Source organism: Aulostomus chinensis, chromosome 2 (genome assembly GCF_037954235.1).
Source record: "Aulostomus chinensis isolate RoL2024-O1b breed Wild chromosome 2, RoL_Achi_v1.0, whole genome shotgun sequence".
Classification (NCBI taxonomy): domain Eukaryota; kingdom Metazoa; phylum Chordata; class Actinopteri; order Syngnathiformes; family Aulostomidae; genus Aulostomus; species Aulostomus chinensis.
This window is the reverse complement of record NC_141321.1, coordinates 16080386-16102698: the sequence shown is the minus strand read 5'-3', so window position 1 is coordinate 16102698 and position 22313 is coordinate 16080386. Positions and strand designations below refer to the sequence as shown.

The 22313-nt window shown below is 41.0% G+C and overlaps 1 protein-coding gene across 1 annotated transcript; it reads right to left on the bottom strand.

The window, feature by feature from the left end:
* Positions 1–52: 52 nt before the first annotated feature.
* On the bottom strand, positions 53–9945 carry nkpd1 (NTPase, KAP family P-loop domain containing 1). Its single transcript, XM_086194230.1, has 6 exons — positions 9448–9945; positions 7562–7628; positions 5737–5853; positions 4990–5318; positions 2648–4114; positions 53–949 (listed from the first exon to the last, which is right to left on the bottom strand). Exons 2-6 carry the CDS (start codon positions 7578–7580, stop codon positions 656–658), a joined length of 2226 nt encoding a protein of 741 aa, XP_086050356.1. The 5' UTR covers positions 7581–7628; positions 9448–9945; the 3' UTR covers positions 53–655.
* Positions 9946–22313: the final 12368 nt, after the last annotated feature.

Below are 22313 nucleotides of genomic sequence, written 5' to 3'. Positions count from 1 at the left end.
CCCCCCCCCCCCCCCCCCCACACACACACACACACACATACAGTGTCTAGGCTACTTAACAGTTTGACACTATCATTAAGCTTAACTGTAATATCACTGTGAATTCAGCTTAACTTCCACATCCCCATACTTTCTCTTATGGCACAATAACATGTAAGCTCATGTGGCTTCCCTGAGTCATCAAGAATTTCAACACTAAATGTAACACTAAATTAAAAAAAAAAAGACAAAGTTTCAACCTTTCTAGTGCACATTTAATAAAACCACATGATCTTATATTATCATTAAATCCCAGTGAAAATCCCGGATAGCTGTCATTACTTGCTTTGACTTACTCAGCTTTCAAAGCTGTTTGCAATTATGGGTGGTCATGTTTTAGCGTGTGTGCTTGACTAAATCTGAGTTGTCTTAGAGCATGGCTGAGAACTCCCAGAACCAATAGAAAGGCCACAGACCCAAATCAAACCTTGCTTTCTACCGCAAGACTGCCAATAAGAGAAATGTTGGCTCCATCTTCATCTGTATTGACACACACACACACACACACTTCTATCAATCTTCTACTCTCAAGAAAGTCAGCATGGGCACTTCCCAAAATATCAAGTAAATTATGCTTGTTCTTAATTAATATTGATATTTCAGCAATATTCGACTTCTATAAAGACTTGTTAACTGAGCCGGGGTTTGATGAGTAATGATGAGAAGCGTGGATGGCCAGTCTAGACGGCGGGCTTTGACGATGAGGAAGTGCCGGCAGCATATTCTTGTATTGTTGTCGAAGATGTGGTGGTAAACCCAGGAAGTGCAGTTTGAACTTTGTCCATTCACCGTAGGTCATCCCTAGGAGGTCTTTGAGGTCATCCCCATCACCGAAGACCAGCGTTGATCCGCTGAGGTCGTTGCTTCTGACAGTGTCGATGTACTTAGTGGGATATTCCATCCTCTCCAGCTAGCAAGAAGAGGGCAGAGTAGCATTAGGAACCTAATCCGCACCGGAATGTCTGGATCTTCATCGTCATTAGGTCTGTCATGCAGAACTGAGGTTTCAGGATCAGTTAATCTCAGCTTGATGTGAGTCTCAGCATTTGTACCATGCTAAGTCCTACGAATGCAACATTTGCTACTGCAGCTGTTCCGGCAGTAAGAGCCTTCCTATTGTTCCTCCGAAATTCTTCTCCAACACAAGGCAGAGTCATTCTTGGTTTGAAATATAACAGAATACAACAGAACAAGAGGGCAGCTGAGCATGAAGGCCTCAGAGGCGTCAGCAGCACCCTCCTTCATACTGAGGAGCTGGATTTAGCTTCTCCATAAACCAGTTGCCCTTCTGTTGTAACTCATTAGCCTGATGTTTCTTTGTTATTTGAATTGGACTTCACCTGACATTTGTGGATCGAACAAACGTTAAGATCAAATGTTCTTTTTGCTTTAAGCTTATTTTGGCCCATTTACTGCTTTCATGTGATCATTTTTTGGGTTGTCTGTCTGTCCCGTTATAAACATGACATGACATCACTCACTGTCAAGAAATTTCTTCAAATTTGGTACAAACATCCACTTGCCCTCAAGGGTAAACTGAATCCATGAATGAAGATCATTCTTCTTTTGAATGCAGTATTTCAGGAAACTTCACATCATGATGATTGAAAAAATTCCTTAGTTAAAACTCATAAACTCATATGAGAATCGATCCTAACTAAGCTGTGCTGTTATCAGAGTAAAACTCAACATTTGATTACAGTAAGGCACACGTCACCGAGCCATACATATGTGGTATTTCAAGTTGTGGAGAGGCATTAAGCTTGAAAACCATTTTCTAATTTTCCAGTGTGCTCTTCATGTGTAAAATCAGACAGGAACAAAAAGCCTAATAGAATAAAGATTCAAAATTAGAAGTGTTTCATGTTTTAAAACCTCAGGAAAAACCCAATGTTAAGAAGTGGCACGTGTGTTAAAATAATTCATAATTCTGGCTCTCTTGATTTAGGGTTAAGTTGTGTGCTGCTAAACCAGTCTGGCTCTGAAACAGTTCAAGAAGAAGCTAACATGTTTTGTTATAATTGTACTTTTGGTTTTCATGAAACAAAAATCAGCTGTTCATGGCTCTGAGGCACTCTGGAGGAGGAATATTACACATTAATGGATGGCTGCCTGATGGGTGCTGCTTTATTGAGAACTCTGAATATCTTTGAAGCCGACTTGAGTTTCTGAAGGCTTCTGTCACGTGTTCTGCTACTGAAGAACTAACTTAATTCGTCAAATTTAGTGCAATCAAGAGTCTTCCACCATCTATACGACAAGAGCAGAGTGGAGTTAATCTGTCAAGCAGCTCACACGTTCCTAAATAATTGGAAGCTCAGAAAGGAAGGATGTCAAGGGGTAACTGTGAGGAAAATTATTAGTTAAAGCACCCTGAGAGAATAGTGTGTAAACTCAGTGACATCAGGCATGAGGAATCTTCTTGGATTAATGGAATAGTTTCTTGGAGAACTTACCCTGCTGTACGAGTGAGATGTAAAATGTCTTTCCCCCAAAAAACAAGCATTAGAAAAATGCTTTCGTCTAATTTTTAGTCCAATACATTTTGTTTGCACCCCTTAGAATTTTGACACCTTGAGTATTGAATTACCTCCCGTCAGTGTCTCACCTCTTTACATATATCCTCTGTCCCCATATTGATGATAGCAGTGATTGGCAAAGGAGCCAAGTTCCTCATCCAGCCTGAATCTTTTAACCTGGCCGTCCCTCTGACCTGAGCCAACTCCTTCCTCATTGAATGGTCCAGGTTCACTGTAGCCATTTCAAAGGTCTTCAAGTCCTTTATGGTGAACTGGAAATCGACAGTGAGGAATCTTTCAAACATCTCGGGGTCTCCATCCTGCTCGAGGAGGTCATCGATCTCTGCGCGCATCACATAAAGTTCAGCTCTGGACTCACTGAAGACCTTCCATAGAGTCTTTGCATCATCGGCTACTGTCCTACCATCAATTTCTGCTCTCTGTTCAACGTCCTCCACACACTGGATGAGCCAGCTGAGTCGGCAGGGCCACTGATTGGCCAAGACCACCCATGCTGCTACAAGTTCTGGCTGAGGAAGCTCTGTTTTTAAGGCTTTCATGATGATGACAGTCACTCGGATGGAGTTGATCACTCTCCTCATTGACATGGCATCGTCTGACATGTACTCATTTAGCTTCCTGTCATTGCTGCTCAGGATGCTCTGGACCACCGTCTCCACTTCCTCCTCCGCTACGTCCAGTGCTGCTGTGGTTTTGTTCATCAGCGGCTGTGACTCTTTCGTCACCAATGCAATCTCCACTGCAAATACATCTGGTGAGGGTGCGTTTTTGAAGCCTCTTTGTTTATCCTCCCACGTGTTTAAATCTTCAGGGACTTTTGAATTGCTGGCCAGGCTGTAAAATAAACTGCACTTTGAATCATCACATAGTGGTGGAACCGTGAAGGCCAGAGTAACAATGCGGTTCAACAATGCATATGCTCTGTCTTCTTTACTGAAGCAGCCATCTGCAAAGTTCACCTTCTGCACAAGAATGTCTGGGTTGACAGCCAGAATAGAAATAAATGGACTTTCCTCATTTGACAGCAGAATGTTGACAGCATCTAAAACGGCAACAATCTTTTGGGGCGAACAGCGGTCTAGATTGGTTATTTTCAACACTATTCTGATTCGTCTCCTCTCAAAAACCTCCATAAACTCAATGAAACGAGACAGGAACCACATCTCCTTCCTCACTTCGTTCATGAAGCCCAGTTGGCTGCTGAGACGCTTGTTGTCCATCCCCCTCTTGATATTTAGCTCCTGGCTGAAGATGAGGTTCTTAGCCAGCATGAAGATGATCCTCACTGCATTGGCTGCAGGGACTCCAATTGAAGCAATGATCAAACCCTCCAGAACACCCAGGCCTGACTGGCCTGACTGGCCTGACTTTCCACTGACCTCCTCTGGTTTCACCTCATGTTTGGGAAGTTCATACGTCAGTAGGAACACCAGGATGATGAGTGGTATGACCAGACTGAGCAGGAAGAGAAACCACAGAGGGCAGCAGCGAATCTTCTTGGACCTCCAGTGATTTGGACCATCCTCCTCCACACTCTTGAGACATTTTTACGAGAACAGACAACAGACCAAAAACAAGCAGTTACAGAAAAAACCTACAATGTAGGATGGATTGTCATGAATTTGTGGCAACACAAGAATGTTACTGTCTTTTTGTGGGATAAAGTGAAATGTCTTGATAAGTACTCTCTAGAGAATTGCCTCTAATAGCTTCTTTGATTCTGAATCTGAGCAGATTTCGTGTGTTCCCATTGGAAAATGTCACATAAACGATGTACATCCTAAAAAAAATGTGCGTGTGCTGTTGCTGGTGCTTTGCCTAAGTACATTGCCCCAAGCCAATGGGGGAGCTGCTTAATTCAAATAAAATAGTGGGAGGTGGCACAAGAGGAATATCTTCCACAGCAACAACAAGTTAATGATAAACTAAATATTCGGTGACAGACATAATCAGCGGCGTTCTGTAATCTGAATGACATTAGCACACTTACTCTATACTTCATTGGAGTTAATGAAACTTTATTTTTGTATACTTACTGAAGAGCTACTGTAGTAAGACAGTTTGAAGTATGTATTTAAGATGTACTGAGGATTTTAATGATACATTGATCCGTATCGATATATTGATTCAACGACTAGAAATACAATGTAATCGATGCACAGTCCTTCTACTGATCCATACTGGGATCTGCCATTCTAGGTGCATCTTGACCCTCATGACCCATCAGCTTTATTTTCTATTCTGAAAATAAAATATCGTTTTTCATCTTTGTCATGTTTTCCAGAGCGTAGGAATACACCTGATTTTAGTTGTTACATTCTCATAATTGATTCACATATAACTGATATTGTTCATGGGTATACATTATCTTGAAATCCAACTGGTAAAGAAGTTAAGACAGTTCAAAAACCTTCTTTTGGATTTCCTCCTCTTCGTCATGTTGAGCCACGCGGTAGAATACGAGTTGTAATTTCCCAAAGTTCAACTGCATAGCCTGAAACAATCGAATGGCAAGCCCAGCCCACAGCAGGTCACTGCCTGCAAAATGCCAGGCACTAAAATTCACATAAATGAACCTGATATTAAGGTGATGCTGATTTTCTTCAGTCCAAATAGGTTTGTAGAAGAGCATTCGGGAAATGAGTGCTAGCATGCCAGTAACTGAAGGCTTAACTGAGCGAGGCCGGGATCTTCCTCTGTACTCCTCCTCGATCCTCAGAGTCTCACGCTGCATGTACACTGAAAAGACAAAAAGATTTATTGGGCGAGAGCAGACCTCTGCAACACTTTGTTTCTTTTTTTTCTGAAAAATTTAAATGAGAGGCATGTTCTGACACATTGATGTTCCACACAACATTTGTGCAATTGTTTGTGTGTGCTGGGTTAACGGGTTTTGATGAAGTGATGCAGACAGGTTCAACCAGCAGAGGATGAGGATGGCGTCATCCATTATTCAGCTTCAACTCGACAACCTGGAGGACGTCACTCTCCTTAAAATTGTATACTGTGTATACATTCTTCCCCTTGTTATTGCACAATTTATTTGTTTATTTAATAACATCGCTTAGTTTCCATGGAGAGAGTACATTTTCACAGGACTTGAAATAGTAGATAGATTGAGCCGACTACCATGCTGGGATGTGGAGTGTAGCCATACCTTCCATTTGTTTGAGGATCATGCTGAGACGATTCTGACATGAGGAGTAGAGTCCTACAGTTGCAGGTGATGAAACTTTTGTCAGGGTCTTGGACAGGGCATATGCGAAAATATTATCTGTGGGCAGATTTTGAGAGAGTTTTCTTGAGCAAAATCCTTGAAAAATCACTAGTAGAGAATGATTTGACTGTCTGATTGGATATTTCACTAAACCCAAGACAGGGGTCTTGATTGAAAGCCAGTTAGGAGCCATTAGCCCCTAGCTGTGCATCGGTCTGCACATTACTATCCCATTGTCATCAAAGACTCGCTCAGCGTATATCCTTTTGTGCTGACGATGTTCTGTTACTTTTTTTTTGGATTTCATCTCTCACATGCAGCCAGAGATCTTGGTATAAAATCATTTGGGGAATCATTTAAATATCCTGGACATCCCAGTTGTAGATACACGAAGAAGCTGAGGAGTTCAAGTTTAGCCAGCGTTACAAGTAGCGATAACTGCTGCAATCTTCCATCCATCTATTTTCTTCTATTATCCTGTTAAGGGTGGCGGGGGGAGACGCTGACTTTGCTTCATCCTACAACCGATGTCAGAGCCATGTGATCCAGATGCTCTTGTTAATAGTTCGCCCATATACATTGAAGATATTGCCTTACAAACTCACCATGAAATCGATAAAAACTGAGTTTGTTTCAGTATTCCCATTATAACATGCCTGTCAGCCAAGAAATAATAAGAAAAAAGAATTGTATTTCAACTGTCCAATATTCAATAATCCTAATGTTTTTGATAATAGGATTTATTTTTTTAAAAGACCTTTATTGTCAACTGATGCCACATGTTCTTTAGGAGAATTGTGTGGTCGTATACTTGAGACTCCCTCCCTGTGGAAATCTGTAACAGAGGATCACATAGTTTTTCTTTTAGACATTTAACAATTGGCAAAATTCTGAGTTTAACTGGCAAACGATTAAACATGTTTCCCTTATTCACTGAAATCCCCATCATGAGTTGACATATTCCATATAACCATTATTTACCTAACCTATCATGTTCCATGCAAATGATTTTATATGCAGAAAAACAAACCCTGGATTCAATTGTCTGTTTTGCTCTGGTAATCCAGTCGTGAACAGGCATGAAGTCTGAAATATTTGGGAGCTGGTCTCTGGTTTTCTCTCTGAGATAATAGGTATACCTTGCTTGCAAATGGTTATTCTTCTTAATGATACTTCACTCTTGGAGCGTTCCATTAATGAGAAAATTACTCTACTGGCAGACGTAGCAGAAGAGAAAAGAACAGTTGCCAGCAGATGGAAACCGCCCGACTCATTAGTATTGAAATAATGGCCGATTCCATGTGGCAGAACCAGAGCTACCTGCTGCCTGACATGGAAGAGGCTGAATTTCAAAACCTGCAGATCTGAATGCAGACAACAGCAACGACATTCACAACTGTTATCTCACAAAAAGGTAAGACTGCTATCCTGCAAGTCTCAGGGCTGTAAACAGGGTCTGTAACCTTGACTTAGATTGTGTTGCACCCATATTCAACCAGTTACACCATTCAGGAATAACCCTGCCTCATGAGTCAATTTCATAGAAATATCTTAAACATTACAGTAATTCAGAGGAGTATTCCATTTATTTCACCTGAATAGCAGTCTAGGAAACATGTACTGTGACACTACTCACAGACTGTTGTTCTATAAAGCAAAACTGTAAGTGAAAATGGAGCCCTGACCAAAAGGAGAGGCAGCTGAGCCACATGGCCAATAGATAAATAGATAAATAAACAAACCCCTTTATCTGGTACGAACTTACCTTTGGTTGCAATATGCATGATTACTTTATGGCACAACAAACAGTTTTCTCAGAAATGTCCTCTGACCTGTAAATGACAGAGCAGTGATTTCACCTGAGGCAGTGGAAGGGAGAGTTTATACTTCAGTTACATGCGTGTACTATACTTCCTCATCGTGTCTTTTAAGAGTGATTGAAGATGCAAGGAAGAGATGTGAGAATGGTGAGATCATTTTTATCAATTTAGACAACCTTGCTTGCTCCTGCAGCATCATTTTGAAGAGACAGCATTTACCCTTGCACAGCATCCAATTTTAAGTGAAGACTAAGTTGACTGCCCTGCGTTTCAGGAGGAACAACAGTGCAGGCTCTTAGGTCTGCTGGATAGAAATGAAGTCAAAAGGCAATTAAAATAAGTTTATTAAAGACAGACATGAGGTAGCAATTAAAAAGTGCCATCAGTTGGGGTCTTTAAATATTGTTTGCCAGTTAAGCATTAAATTAAGTCTTTTGAAGCATAAATGTAAAACATTAGCTTCTGCAAAACCAGGGCTTGGTCATTCCTCTTTCACCCACAGTTCCCTGTCAGTTACTATCAATTGTAGGCAGCCAGAGAAAAACACGCACACTCAACAAAATGCTGCAAAAAATTCAGAGGTGCAGGGCCAAATAATACATGAAAGATGAGGAAAGGCCAGCGACAACCCGTGTCCCTCTATGCTCAGTGTGTCAGACACACTGATGAAGACGCTGTTGAAACTGGTCTGTGTTAAAGCCCTGTTGTGTTGAACCTTATGTGCATTGAAAAGCTCCTTCGAGCATAGAAGGACACGAGTGTTGCTGGCCTTTCCTCTTCTTTTATGAATTGCAGGCACCAACATTTGCTGTTCTCCTATGCAACTTGATTCAGGAGCTGCCTTGCTGTCATGGTCACATGTCATATGGCAATGCAGGTAGAAGTTGGGGTGGAGACCGTTAAGACAGATTATTTATGAGGTTGCTAATGACTTCCGCCAGGGTATGCCTCAGTCGGAGAGTGGTTATTTTCTTTTTTTGTTTCTTACAATTCCAGACATCTGTTAAACTTGTCCTTGAAAGTGGATGAAGTAGAACCCCCCTGTTTCAGTATCTGTGTGATTTACAGCTTTTGCTGAACTTGTTGAAAAAAAAAAAAAAAAAAGATATGAAATGTTGTGAATCAGCTATATGACACGTTGCATCAGTAGATGTAGATCAGTAGTGTTGACTGTTGTTTGCTGGCTCAGTTTGTCCAGACATTGTTTATAAGGTCCCTAGACCCTCAGCCAGCTATTTGTGTTGTAAAAGATATCAGGATCGGCTCTCTCGATTTCATTGTACTTTTCTGTCAACTTTTAACCCCGGAGAGAGTTGTCTATCTAGATAAAGTACACTAGAGGGTTTAGGGTGTGTTTGCATATGCATTAAAACACTCTGCCGCTAAATGGAAAGCCCTCAAACAGGAGTGATTGTCACCGCAAGTGTTTATACAAGAGAAGGTGAAATTAAGGATTCAGAGTGATTGCTTTTTCTTTGCGCTCAGTGTTTATTGACAAGCATTTAAGTTCTTAAAACGATATCTTGACATTCCCGCTGGAACATTGTTCCACCCTAGAGTTCACACAATTCTTTTTATGTGCACAGAAATGCTAACGGCCTCCTTGTGTGTACCTTAAATTACCTTGTCCCTTTTCTTTCCAGCAACATATTTTGTCTGCTGTCACTGACAGGCTGACAGACAGAAAAACTTTTAATGGAAGTGAACGCCCGATGTGCACAAAAGAATACTAAACAACAATCATTGCCTTCCTGTGATTATGCTCTCAGGCATAGTGAAAGAATGGAAGCTGTGATAGTCTGAAGTAATGTAGTAGAGATCAATGACTTACGTTAAGGTCCAAATGTCAGTCCTGATCCTTATTTTGACTCATTTTTATGTTGTATCCAAAAACCAAGAAGGCCATGCAGCAGCTGCTAATGTGAACCTTGTAACACCGGAACCTCAGCGCTGTAAAACTTTACGGCACTGACACGGGAGCAAAAAAGCACTTTATAACCGTAGGCTACATCTGTCAGCCGGACACACTCCTGGAAGTGAGGTCACATACAAGATGAAATTACTCAGGCAATAGAGCTGAACAATTCCTCTGTTCTTCTTCTCCAAGCCACTTCCCTCTGCTCAAGCTCCCAATCTTCTCTCTATTCACAGGATCTGAATGAAGCAGTTCCTGGAACCATTACCAGGTAGAAAATCCCCAGTTCTTGCAGTAGCTTCTGGCATTAACTGTCCAACTTTGTCAGTCCAACAAAAAAATGGAACAAATAAGTGATTTCATGCAAGAGCCCTGGGTCTGCATGATTCATGAACTGAATTTCTAGTTTGGAGACCCTCAGGTTGAGACGGGCGGGACTGCTTTGCTTGGCCTGAACTGACATGCATAGCAGTTTGGATGCCAAAGCAGCAGCACCAAAGCCTTTCTAGCCTAGAGCAGGATTTGTCATGACATAACTGGTTAGTCAAGCTTTGAAAAACAAGCTAGATGCCTAATTTCCCTTGGCATATTTACAGTTCTTTTTTCATTAGCCTACTTTTACCATCTGGTGTCACAGTATACCTCACAACTAAACTTCTATACAAACAAATGATGTCATGAGCAATCTCAAACTTTGCATTTAAAACTCACCGATCTTGGGGCTTACACAGAAAGCCTGTGTTTAGAGTGATACTAACATGCACACGCGGGTGTATACATGTACACAAACACACAGGCTTGAACTTGAGGTGAAAGTCAGACATCAGATATTTGTGGATCTTATGTGCTCTTGACAGCAAAATGTCTTTTTTAAATTTTAGTTGCTGAAATGAAGTTTAATCAGTGCATGTCTGATTAAGATTTAAAGTGCATAGCTGGAGGGGGACCAACGCTGCCTCGACTCTATACCTGATTGTTCAAATACTTTAATTAACTTGATTGTCAGAGAGTGAGAGTGTGTGTGTACTAGAGAGAGAATGAGAGAGAGAGAGAGAGAGAGAGAGAGAGACTGTTATTGCTTGGTCAAATCATGACTGAACCCCCACCTTATATATTCACTACATTTAACAGCCCAGCGTTTAAGGTCAGAGAGTTCATGAATAATACATGATGTGTATCAGATATTCCAGGAGAGGGCACCAGTATTAGAATATGTTATGTGCATGAAATAACAATTGAATATATAGTTCAAAAGTTACTTTAGCATTCCAATGAACTGGTATGTATGAACATGATAAGAGGATATTTTCCCAAATCATCCTGTGACTCACCAACAGAGGGCGCTAATGCATCATGCATGAAAGCAGGACAGTGACATTTGATCAGCCGCCCTCCATCACTTCTCTGCTCTGTTTGGTATGTAGGAACAAACCTGGCAGTGGGGGAGGCATTCACTGCGAATGGGGAAATGGGGTGAGGTCTTCAGATGTGCTAGAACGTCTGGGCTGATGATTATGTACATCAATAACTGCAGCTCTCAGGACACACACATAAACACATGCACTCTTTCGCACAGGCACAATAACATTTATCTGCCTTTATTCCTTATCCATTGTTCCTAAGGGCAGACAAGCTTCAGTATTGACACACAGTCTGACACCAGCTTGGCCCTGACCCAGCTTGCCAGGCCTAATTGGCCTCAAGACCTCTTGTTGGTGTGATCTATCGATCAGTCTTGCTGCAGATGCTGCAGTCACAAGCAGAGGACAGAGAAATAGTGAGACATAGTGAAAGTAAGCACTGTTGAATCCATCCATGATGTCTTAAGCTTCACCATTCTCTCAGCAGTGAGCAAAGATGATGGTAGGGTGTTTGCCCTCAGGTGTGCTGGGTCTGGGTCTTTGCCACAAACTGATTCACACACATTGATCGTCTTTTATTGTTACCAAGGGGATGATGGCACCAACAAATGGGGTTTCTGAAAGCTCTGACCCCCAAGATCTATAAACACTGTCTGATTTAACAATCCCACCCGAGACAGCAAAATGAAAACTCCTTCAAGCTCGCAAAATCCACTTTTTGTTTGATACCTCAGCAGCAAACATTAGGAGGGAAAAAACAGCGATGAAATTGCCACCTAAGAGCCCTTCTGGGGCAGGGATGAGGGAAATGGTATGCATGCTGATCTTGTATCTATCAACGCAAACATCCAACACATGATTATTTCTGTCTGCACCTTCAACCTGCTTCCCATTCACATTCAGATTCCAGATCACATCATCTTATTCTCATCTATTTCCATTTCGACCTTGCCTCATCCTCTCCTCTCCCAAGCAGCACAGCCATTTCAATGTAAATAGTGACTCTTCTTATCTGTCTCTTAATCCTGCTCCCATCATTCTGTACAGCCCCTTTAAATCCCAGAAAACCTCATAACAGAAACATGTATGTTCAGGAGGCTCTCCGTACAATGTGTCCTACACTGTAAAAAGGCTGTGCATTCTTATTATAGGGTGCACGAATATCCTTTTCTCTTCAGTTCCATTTGATAGTCCATGTATGATGCGTGACAAAACTGAATGTTTCTCACATGTTCTGCAGCAGGTAACCAGAGATGACCGAAGTCAAGACTGTGACAAGGACAAGTACATTTCTGTCTCCATACAGTTGCCTCTTTGTATTCCTCCCCATGCTTCCATAAAATCTGTCTTCATCCCACTGTGTGAGAGTATACCGGGTGCACACGAAGCTCTTTCTCTTGGCGGTGGTGCAGGAAGGAGTGTCCACTCATGAACCTTCTCAACAACACACAAATATATACATGTGTGCACACATTCACGCTGACTGGCTGATCCTATGCCTCCTGTTTTATTGTCAATATCGGCAGGCTCAGAGGTTGTAGGGGTTGATGGGTGCTGACAGGGGCAGGATTGTTGAGGTAAAGATGATGGCAGCTCTAGGAGAAAAAGAATAGCTGTATCTTGAGACCCCTTGGAGAGTGTTCTTGGGTTGTTATGAAAGCCATTTGCTATCAGAGCTTCATTGATACAAGGGGAAGTGCAAGGTACAAGTGTTGACTCTCCTCCTATAGCTTCCTCTTATCACCCCCCCACGCACGCACACATTGCTCTGTTACACACACGTTCCTCTCCAGTATTGTGTTTTGTCAGTCAACACACAATGCAGATTCACTGTTGCATCGAGGAATTTCTAATTATTTAAGAAAGGGCAAAAATCTTGTTTTTTTCTTTTTCCTTTCATGATCATAAACACGTCATGGTACACAGATCATGTGAATACACATACACAATCATCGCAGCTTGTCGGTGAGTACAGGGCTGCCGCATCCTGATGTTTTAGCTAATATAACGAACAAACAAAGACAGCAAATGCACGCATGTAGTGCAAGAAACAGCACAGCAGTTTAAACATTCTTGACCAATTTGCACTCATCTGTGTGTACGTTCTTCAAGCCAGAGAGGCCAAAAATATCTGTTACGCTGGAAACAATGATCTTCTGAGTATATCCACAGGACACAGGAACACAAGTCAAAGCTAATTCACAGAGCCGGTGGGCTTTGGTTTTGTGGTGTTTAACTTTACTCCGATTGTATTCAGCCTTTTTCACCATATACCATTACAACCACGCAGGTCAGCTCTGCTTACTGTGAAAGCCTTAAGTGTATTCTTCTCACAGTTGAATGTTTGAGCTTTTTGGAATCTCTGCTTCCACATTTATTGCAATTTTTTTTCTGTACTCAGAAACAATCTGATTTTTAGGAAGCAGGAATTGTGACGCCGCAAAAATTTTTGGAAGATGATCTTACTCCAGAACAGAATTAGGAGACATCTCCTGTCAAGCAGTGAAAATGTAAAATGACAAATATTTGTAAATTCATCTGATGTAGAATTTTTAATGAGAGAGACGCTTACTCCATGTTTAAGGATTTTAATGGGGGGGATTGTTTTTCTGTACAAATAATATCAGACTGACAGTCAATTTTGAAAAATACTTCCAACATAAATGATGTATGTTTCACTCATCCGGCACGATCTAGACATTAATACCTGCATAAAGAAGATAAAAGAAGACAAAATAAAATTCCCATCATGCTCAGCAGTTTGTCTGTAATGCCACATGTTGTCAGTATTTTAACTGCTGTGTGAAATTCAGTTCATAAAGGTCAGGACTGATGAGCTGAGAGGGTAGATCAAGATCCAGCTTGTCAAATCACCTCATTTGGTGAGCAATGTATTAGACAAGCAACACTGTACATGCTGAAATCCGCACGGAGTGTGAATGCAAAATCAATTCACGTCAACAATTTGCGCAAGTATGGATGCACACGTGGATTCTGTATTTGCCACATTGTAATGAAATATTCACAAAGTGGTTTATGTGCGATCCGTTAATTGATTACAATACAAGCCCTGAGAAGGCAGCGGGTCCCTGCAATTGAAGTAAAACATGCTTGTATTGTGATGTTGGGTTGACAAGAAAGAGGCATCATTTTGCACTTGCTGCAATTATACCTATTTGAAATTCATAAAGGAAAGTTTTGCGTGATGGCAATGTTAACGTATGGTGAGTGTGGCAAAGGCATGACTGTTTTGCTTTTGACAGCGTATCCATTCATCAAATCAGTGAGTGCCTCACCTTCACACACACAAATACAAAGACATACAACTTTATGGACCATTTCTTTGTTGCGGAAGTGCCTGGATGTAATTCTAAAATCTCTTCATTCATAACTGTAGCATCCATATGAAACTGTTGGAGTTTTTCAGGAATATTTACATGATGCAGGCAGCTGTTCAAATGTCCAGGCTGGAAAAAAGGCAAAAGGTGGATACAGAAATGTGGTGTGAATGTGAATCTGATTTGTGAGACAAGAATCATTTAAAGTGACTCTCAGGGCTCATTCTAAACCCCTTCTGTCAGCTGTGAGAGAGCCTGGTGTAATCCATTGTCACTGGGTGGATTAATTTGCATAATTCTACTATTGTGCAGTCCCAGATCTTTTTCTGTGTCTTCCTTCACACACAAAAAGAGATAAAAAAAAAAGACAGACTCTCAAACCTCTGCTACTTGTTGCTTTGGAAACAGGAGTGGGAACGCGGGGACAGTTGGACAAGAATGAGAGAACTGTGTGCTGCAGGAGTGTGCGGGGATGAGGATGGAGATATGATGAGCAGAGAGCAAAAGAAAGGGATGAGTGGAGGAGAAGAAAAAGACAAATGGAAGCCAGATAGAGAGAAGAGTGGAAACTACTGTTCAGTGGAGGGAATACAGAGCAATTTTCTGTTACTTAAAAAGTCATTTATCTATGTCGACAGTCTATTAGTCATGTATTCGACTGTGACCCCTCCTCCCCCCACCACATACACACATTCACACATACATACGCTTTCCGCTATCACACCCCCAGTCCGTGTGTGTGTACATGTGTGTCACTATTCGTGGGTTGTTTCAGTGTATGTGTGTGAGATGACGGTGTATCCCGGAGGGAAGAGAAGTAGAGCTAAATTGCACAGATAAGATCAATATGTTGTTAAAGGGTGGGGCTGCACCTTTCACAGTGAATATTGTGTAATATTGCATTCACCCCACACTGTGTTGAATAGATTATTCCTCAAAGTGTTATATGAAGAACTGACCACACACACACACACACACACACACACACACACACACACACACACACACACACAATCTGTCGGTGGTTCACACTGGTTTGTGAATTCTTTTTACTTTCTCTTTCTGGATTAATGCATGCAGGGTGAGTTGTAAGTTAGATGCTTCTAATGTACAAAGTAACATACTTCCTCCTGTTGTGTCTACACAGCTTTTGAAATATACTTTATGTTACTATGTTGAAGAAGTCCTTCAGGTCATTGTCCTGACACCATCTCAATGAAAATGCATGAAATAACCACAACCTTTTAAAGGGAAACGTTCTTTTTCTTCAACCTGGACATTATTTTCTTAGCTTTTTGTCCAAGTACAGTAAGTAAATAAATGGAAATAATTGATTTTTAGAAAATCACTCCAGTATGGAGCACGGGCAGAGCTGCCTGCAGCCCCAGAGCACACTATAACGTAATTCAATGGGGCAAATGGCTATCATCAAATTACACCCAGTATAATGCTTTTGTTTTCTCACACTGACAGGATCAAATTGTTATTATACTTGTCCAACAACGTAATGGAAAGAGAAATGAAGGTATGTCTGAATCTTCAGCTGGATATTGCTTGAGTCTCCTGAAATTTCCTGAGAGTCTATTCGTTGTTACATGTGGTTAGAACTAAGTTTTAGTGGATGGAGTTTAACAGTGGTGATGGTTCTTGTTGAGGCCAGTTTGCCGCGGGGGGGGGGGGGGGGGGGGGAATCATCTGAATTCCTAGATATTAAATGCCAATATGCAGTTTACTGTAGTGGTCCCAGCGCTATTTAAAGTATCACTAGGATCCCAATGTAACAACTAACCACCATAGCAGCAAATTCCTGTTCAAAGAGCAGCAGCCAATGGAAAACAACCACGGCAGTCAACTTAATCACTACTCCATGACTGGTCCCAGTGCTGGCCTACTGTTGGCCCATGACTGTTCCAGCCATAAAGGAACAAGACTTTGGATTTTTTTAGACTAACTTCTCTCCGTCCCTACTAATATTAAAAAGACGAGGACATTGGGGCTCATTGGTTATATGGAGGTTCGACGGCCCTCTCAATCTCCAGCTTCCTGCAGGGAGATGAAACAAAAAGTAACGTATAACATTGTTAACGCTCTTCAAAAGGACTCTTGTGTTCTGTAAAACCTCTGAAAGTCGTGAAATGCTCAGTTTGGGCAAATCTGAGGGTTTTATTAGGACGAAAAAATACCCTTTATACAGTTGAGTTATAAAGTGTTTGAGACAGATATTATGCTCCTTTCTGACAGCTAAGATGATAAGTGAGTATTAATGAATGCAATTTACACTCCTGGATTTCATCTTCACAAAGTGATACATCCATACTCTTATACCTGAAATAACAGACAACACTGTTGTCGCACAACTGAGAAACCTTTTCCAGGAATATTGAACTCATGGAATGTTTACTTTGGTGCACCTATCTGTCTATTCATTTGTTATATAAATCATCATTTATTCACAACAAAAGCTTTTCTCATCACGACTGAAAAACTGGTTTAAAAAAAAACCATTGGATAATATCAATCTTTAAAAGTGTTTAATTGTTTAACCATCCAATGTAACCTTCTTTGTATGACATCTTGTGTTTTAGGAAGTGACAAATATATATTCTTCTACTTTTATACAAACAAAGATTTGGGGATTGGAGTTAGTTTTAAAAGTATTTGAAACTTTTGCACCTTGTGCACTTGAAAACTCATTTTGAATATTTGAATTGTTGCCAGTTGTGGCTAAAATTTTTCTAATGGAGAAAGTTAAAATAAACAAAGCAGCAGCTGCATAAATGAGTCATATCGTGTCGTGGCTGTGTGTTTCTTTTTTTAATTGAAGGGAGTAGAATATTTGCTTCAGTGTGGGTATGATGTTTTTAGAGGGTTAGGTGAGGCAAAGTGCATCCATGAAAATGTATTATTGGCTGCATAGTTGTTTTAGAGAGTGGAGAGGACAATGTCAGATCAGACTAGTAGTATCGGTATCAGTATCACGTCTGGAAGAAGTGGTATCTGGCCTTCTTTAATGGCCCCTATCATTATGTTATATTGCTCGCTCACACACACAAATACACAAATACACACAGATACACACACACACCACACACCACACACACACCCCTTGGTGATGTTTTAGACAAACAGATTTTAAATGAATGCTATAATCAGGAAATACCTGATCGACTGCTGTGTCTTATCATACAATATTTGTTCGATGATAACCAGCAGATCTCAGGCGAGCAGCTGCATGGCTGTTGGAGGTGTGTCTTCGCAGGTGCAATTGTCAAAATTATGTTTAAGTCTCACCAGATTTATAGTGTCAAGCTTCGATGGCACTGGCAACCATTCAGAAACAATAAGTGCTCTTTTCTGGAGAATGTCAGCGAGCACAACCATTGGCTCTACCACTAGCAGTGAAACAGAGGAACAACAGGACATTTTTGAGGTTACAACCTTACACCTTACCACCACAATTTACTTTGATAACATCCATCTCACCTCCCGATGTGGAAAAAAAAAATATAAGCATTTTAGGACACATTCAGGACCACTTCGGTGTTTGTTTAGATTGACGTCAGTCGCACAAATAGATAGATACAGGTCAGACAGATTTACAGAAATTGCTTTAATTCACAACAAATTGTAGCCTGGGTGAAAAGCTTCTTCAGAGGTCCAGATGTCTGGGACCTCAGTGGCTATGAAGGGTGCTTGCTCCTGTCTCACCGGCTGTTTGACATCCCTGAAATAATATCTTCCTCGCTCGGTAACTGGTTAAGAATTTGTGTTGCTTTTCAAAATGTTTTTATTGTTTTAAGTTCAAATTAAATCTGGCAACAAGAGTAATGAGAAAGATGTAGAAAAAAAGTCGCAAAGAAAATTAAAAATAACAATTTCTGTGACATCATGGTCTGAACAGAGCCTGAACAAATAAAACCAAAACAATCTGCATGGCAAACACCCCAAGAAGTAAATGGGAAATCATGTATGAAATGAAACTCCTGCAGAGCCCCGTCCTCTGTCTCCCCCGCTGCCTGTCACTTCAGCCCTCCCACCGACTCCATGAGCAAAACATCATGTCCTGCTATAATCACCATGATTCACATATTCATTATCAAATGTTTTCTGTCAGCTCATACTTTTAAATCAACCATTATCTCTAAAGGTGGGCAGAATATCAAAAACACCTGCATAATCCAGAGCAGTTCAGTTCATGTTGTGCGTCAGGCTGTTTGTCGTAGTGCGTTGGTTCTCATTAAACTCTGAAGTTTCTCCTGTCACAATAATCACGTCAACACAAGATGTGCTCTGAAGTAACTTTTCAGTGGATGTTAATGGCTCCTTTCAACTTCTCTTGTTTGGCTCTCCATCAGATAAATGTGAGTTATCACCGTTGTCTGTGAGTGGCACAGGGGTCGCGTAGGATTGATTCAGGAGGATTCATTCGAGTGAGGGCGATAAAGGGTTAAATAGCAACTCCCAAAAACACACTGTGAATTGAGGACATGGAGATGCTCCTCCGTTTGGTCATCAGTAAAGTCTAGTCATTTTTCAGTTTGCACATCCTTGATTCCTTTCTAAAAATCCCCCTTGTTTTATATCTTTGTCCCTTGCACCTTATAGTGGGCAAGGAGATTCAACACAGTCGATGTTCATCTAAGTAAGACATTCATGCTCCCTCAACACCATTTTACAGTGACTTCAGTCCCTCATCATAAATCCTTTCTTTTGCTTTAATCTGTTGTTGTTTTTTCAAATGATCTTTTTAAGATGAGCAGAACATCCATCCATCCATTTTCTTGCACTTATCCTGTTCAGGGTGGCTGGATCCTATCCCAGCAGCCTTCAGGCGAGAGGCGGGGTTCACCCTGGACAGGTCACCAGTCCATCGCAGGACCAACACATAGAGACAGACAACCATTCACACTCACAGCCACACCTACAGTCAATTTAGAGTATCAATCAGCCTCGTCCCCTCTTGATGTCTTTGGACTGTGGGAGGAAGCTGGAGTACCAGAGAGAACCCACACAGGAACAGGGAGAACATGGAGACTCACACAGAAAGATCCTGTGCTGGAGCCGGGACTGGAACCTGGAACCTTCTTGCTGTGAGGTGACAGTGCTAAACACTGCACCACCGTGCAGCCCATTAGCAGAACAGTTATCATTAAAATTTCCCTTCACAACATATAAGAGTGTAAGGATGTCACACATCTTTATTATTTCTGACAATGTGGCCATCTGGTACGATGTGTTAAAGACAAATAGAGGGGATCTGAAGGAATGATTATATGAATGATGATATTACAAGGAACAACTGATTTTCGAGGGGTTGGGGTGGATCAAAATGTAGATCCTGAGGACTGCTCCGGGCTAGTGGCAGGATACAGATGTTAGTGGTAGTTCTCTCCTGGACTAGTGGCAGGATACAGATGTTAGTGGTAGTTCTCTCCTGGACTAGTGGCAGGATACAGATGTTAGTGGTAGTTCTCTCCTGGACTAGTGGCAGGATACAGATGTTAGTGGTAGTTCTCTCCTGGACGGAGGTCTCTCCAACTGTATTCCAGTCTCCAACTTGAGACTGAAACGATGAAGTCATCTCTCAAACAATGCAGTGGCACGGTGGTTAGCACTGTTACCACATAGCAGGAAAGTCCAAGGTTGGAGTTAGCATTTTGTGTGCTTGCCACCCCCGCCTCCTTTGAACATCTTAAATAACTAATAAAACTTATAAGGCTTAATAAACAGGGCTCCCGCCATTTTTTTTTATAGACTATTTCCCCATCTCTTCGCATGTGCATCATCTTTCCTTTGACATCATGAGACTGATTTCAGAGACACAGGCAGGAGGATGGAGAGCAGAGGAGACAAGATAGAAACAGAGAAATGAGAAGAGGCCTCTGTCTCAGAAGTGTATGAACGTGTTCATTGTTCAGCAATGCCTCACATTTGTACACTAATCCCTGCAAGCTGTCCAGTACAACGGCAGCCTTGAACTGTTTGCCAATACTGGACAAAAAATGGATTTCAGTGTAGACCTTGCCTTAGGGAGACTGTGAAAGGCTAAACTGCAATACATAAATAAATAAATAAATAAATAAATAGATAAATAAATAGATCAATCAATCAATCAATCAATCAATTTTTCATAATCGTGAATCTAAATTAATGTCCATAATTCACTAAACTGAGCTGTAAAACACAGCAAAAAAGGTCAGAGAGGGTTCTGCAAAGATGCAGATTGAAAGTATTGATTAGGTGTTTACACGAGTTTCATATCTATTCCATCATGTGCAATGTGCAGTGTAGTCACTTGTAGCCTTCCATTTGTTCTGGGTTGGAAAACCTGGGTGAGAGTAATCACACAGCAGCTGCAGCACCCAGCCTCCTCTGCCTTCACTCCATTGCTCCTTAAGAGTTAGCCTAGTGTGTTGCATGTTTGGTTGGCCTCAATTACTTCTAATAAATAAACAAATAGAAAATACAAGGTACATTAAACACACAATGTACCCTCTACTACAACATTTGCATAATTCAAACTAAAATGTATCAGTAGACACACTTGTTCTGTGGTAAGCTAGTGGTTAACTAACCGATCATCATATGTTAAACAGTGTTAACACTAGCTTGCTGGTTGGAGTTGAATATGCTTTGACCAAACGTAAATGGTTGGTTGGATTTGTACATTAAGTCCCCACAATAAATCAATCCTAACAGTGTTTTATGAAGTATGTTTTTATTATTGTCAGCATCTGACAAAATACAATAAAGATAAACCCAATCCCTTAAAACATCATATTGACAATTCAACCGAATCCTCTTTGGTCAGTGGCCATAATTGGACAACAGTTTTTCAATACCTTTTAAAAATTGAATCTCATTACGAAGTCAAATGTTTCAAGTGCATTCTAAAAATTTCTGCCTTTTATGTTTATTCATGTAATCTGTGAGCCAAATCAAGACTGGACCATCCAGCAGCAGGCTCCGAATAGCAGTCGTCCTCTCTCACCACCTCAACGAAACCACAACAGAGCAGAGAACAAATGCCGTCCCCGCTCTGGTCGTCTCTGTCCTGGATCATTAGTAGTGATCGGTAGATAAAGCACGCCATGCTAAGACAGCACGCTGCTTGATAAATGTCAGATATTTGAGTCAGATGTGTGTTCAGCAGCTTTCATGCAAGTATAGGATCGGTTTGCAGGTCCTTACTACATTGTGCTGTGCTCAGGTGCAAAATCACACCCTGGTATTCTTTGTCCAAATTTATTATTCTGTCTCAATCCAAAAACAGCCAAACATTGCCACTCATATAGTAGATGCCTCACAACAGGCCCTTGGCAGTCAAATTTCGTGCAGTTTGATCCTAAACATGAAAAAAACATGTAAATGTGTGAGAAAACAATGTCTTTGCTTCTCATTACACAATATTCAGCTGTTATTAGCAGCATAACCACCTTTCAGTTTAAAATACATGACACAGACTAAAAGTAATGTTTATGTGTGTTTGTCAACAAATGACATAAAAAATAAGACCAGATAACTAGTCTAGAGTTAAGAAGAGTAAAGAAATACAAATGTTACAGATACTAACGGCTGTCACGAGGACCACAATAAGATAAAGAGAAAGCAAAAAGTCACTCATGTCCACTTACTCTAACTACATGACCCAAGGACTTCAAACTTCCAACTTCGTCAGCATTCTAGACAAGAATCATGCATGTGTGAGTGAAGTGCAGACTGATGAAAGACTGGAAGTCATAACAATCAGCAGAGGGCACAACAGCACTACTAATACAACACCCCAATACAAAAAAATCATGTTGGAAGAAAAGTGAGGGATGGGGGGGGGGGGGGGGTTAAATAAATAGAGAACAAATGCCATTCAGAAATAAAATAATTAAAAAAAAAGGGTTTCTTGTCATTTGTTGTACACGGGAAAACAAACACACAAAGCCTAATGCTGTTTGATGCTATGACAGCGCCTGATGTCAGCCATGTTACTCTGTAAACATCTCACAGGTTGTTGTAGAAAGACAAAGGGACGCAATGTTGTGGCTGTACTGTAGCTAAAGTCCATCCTGTTGATTTTTAGTTTTCAGTT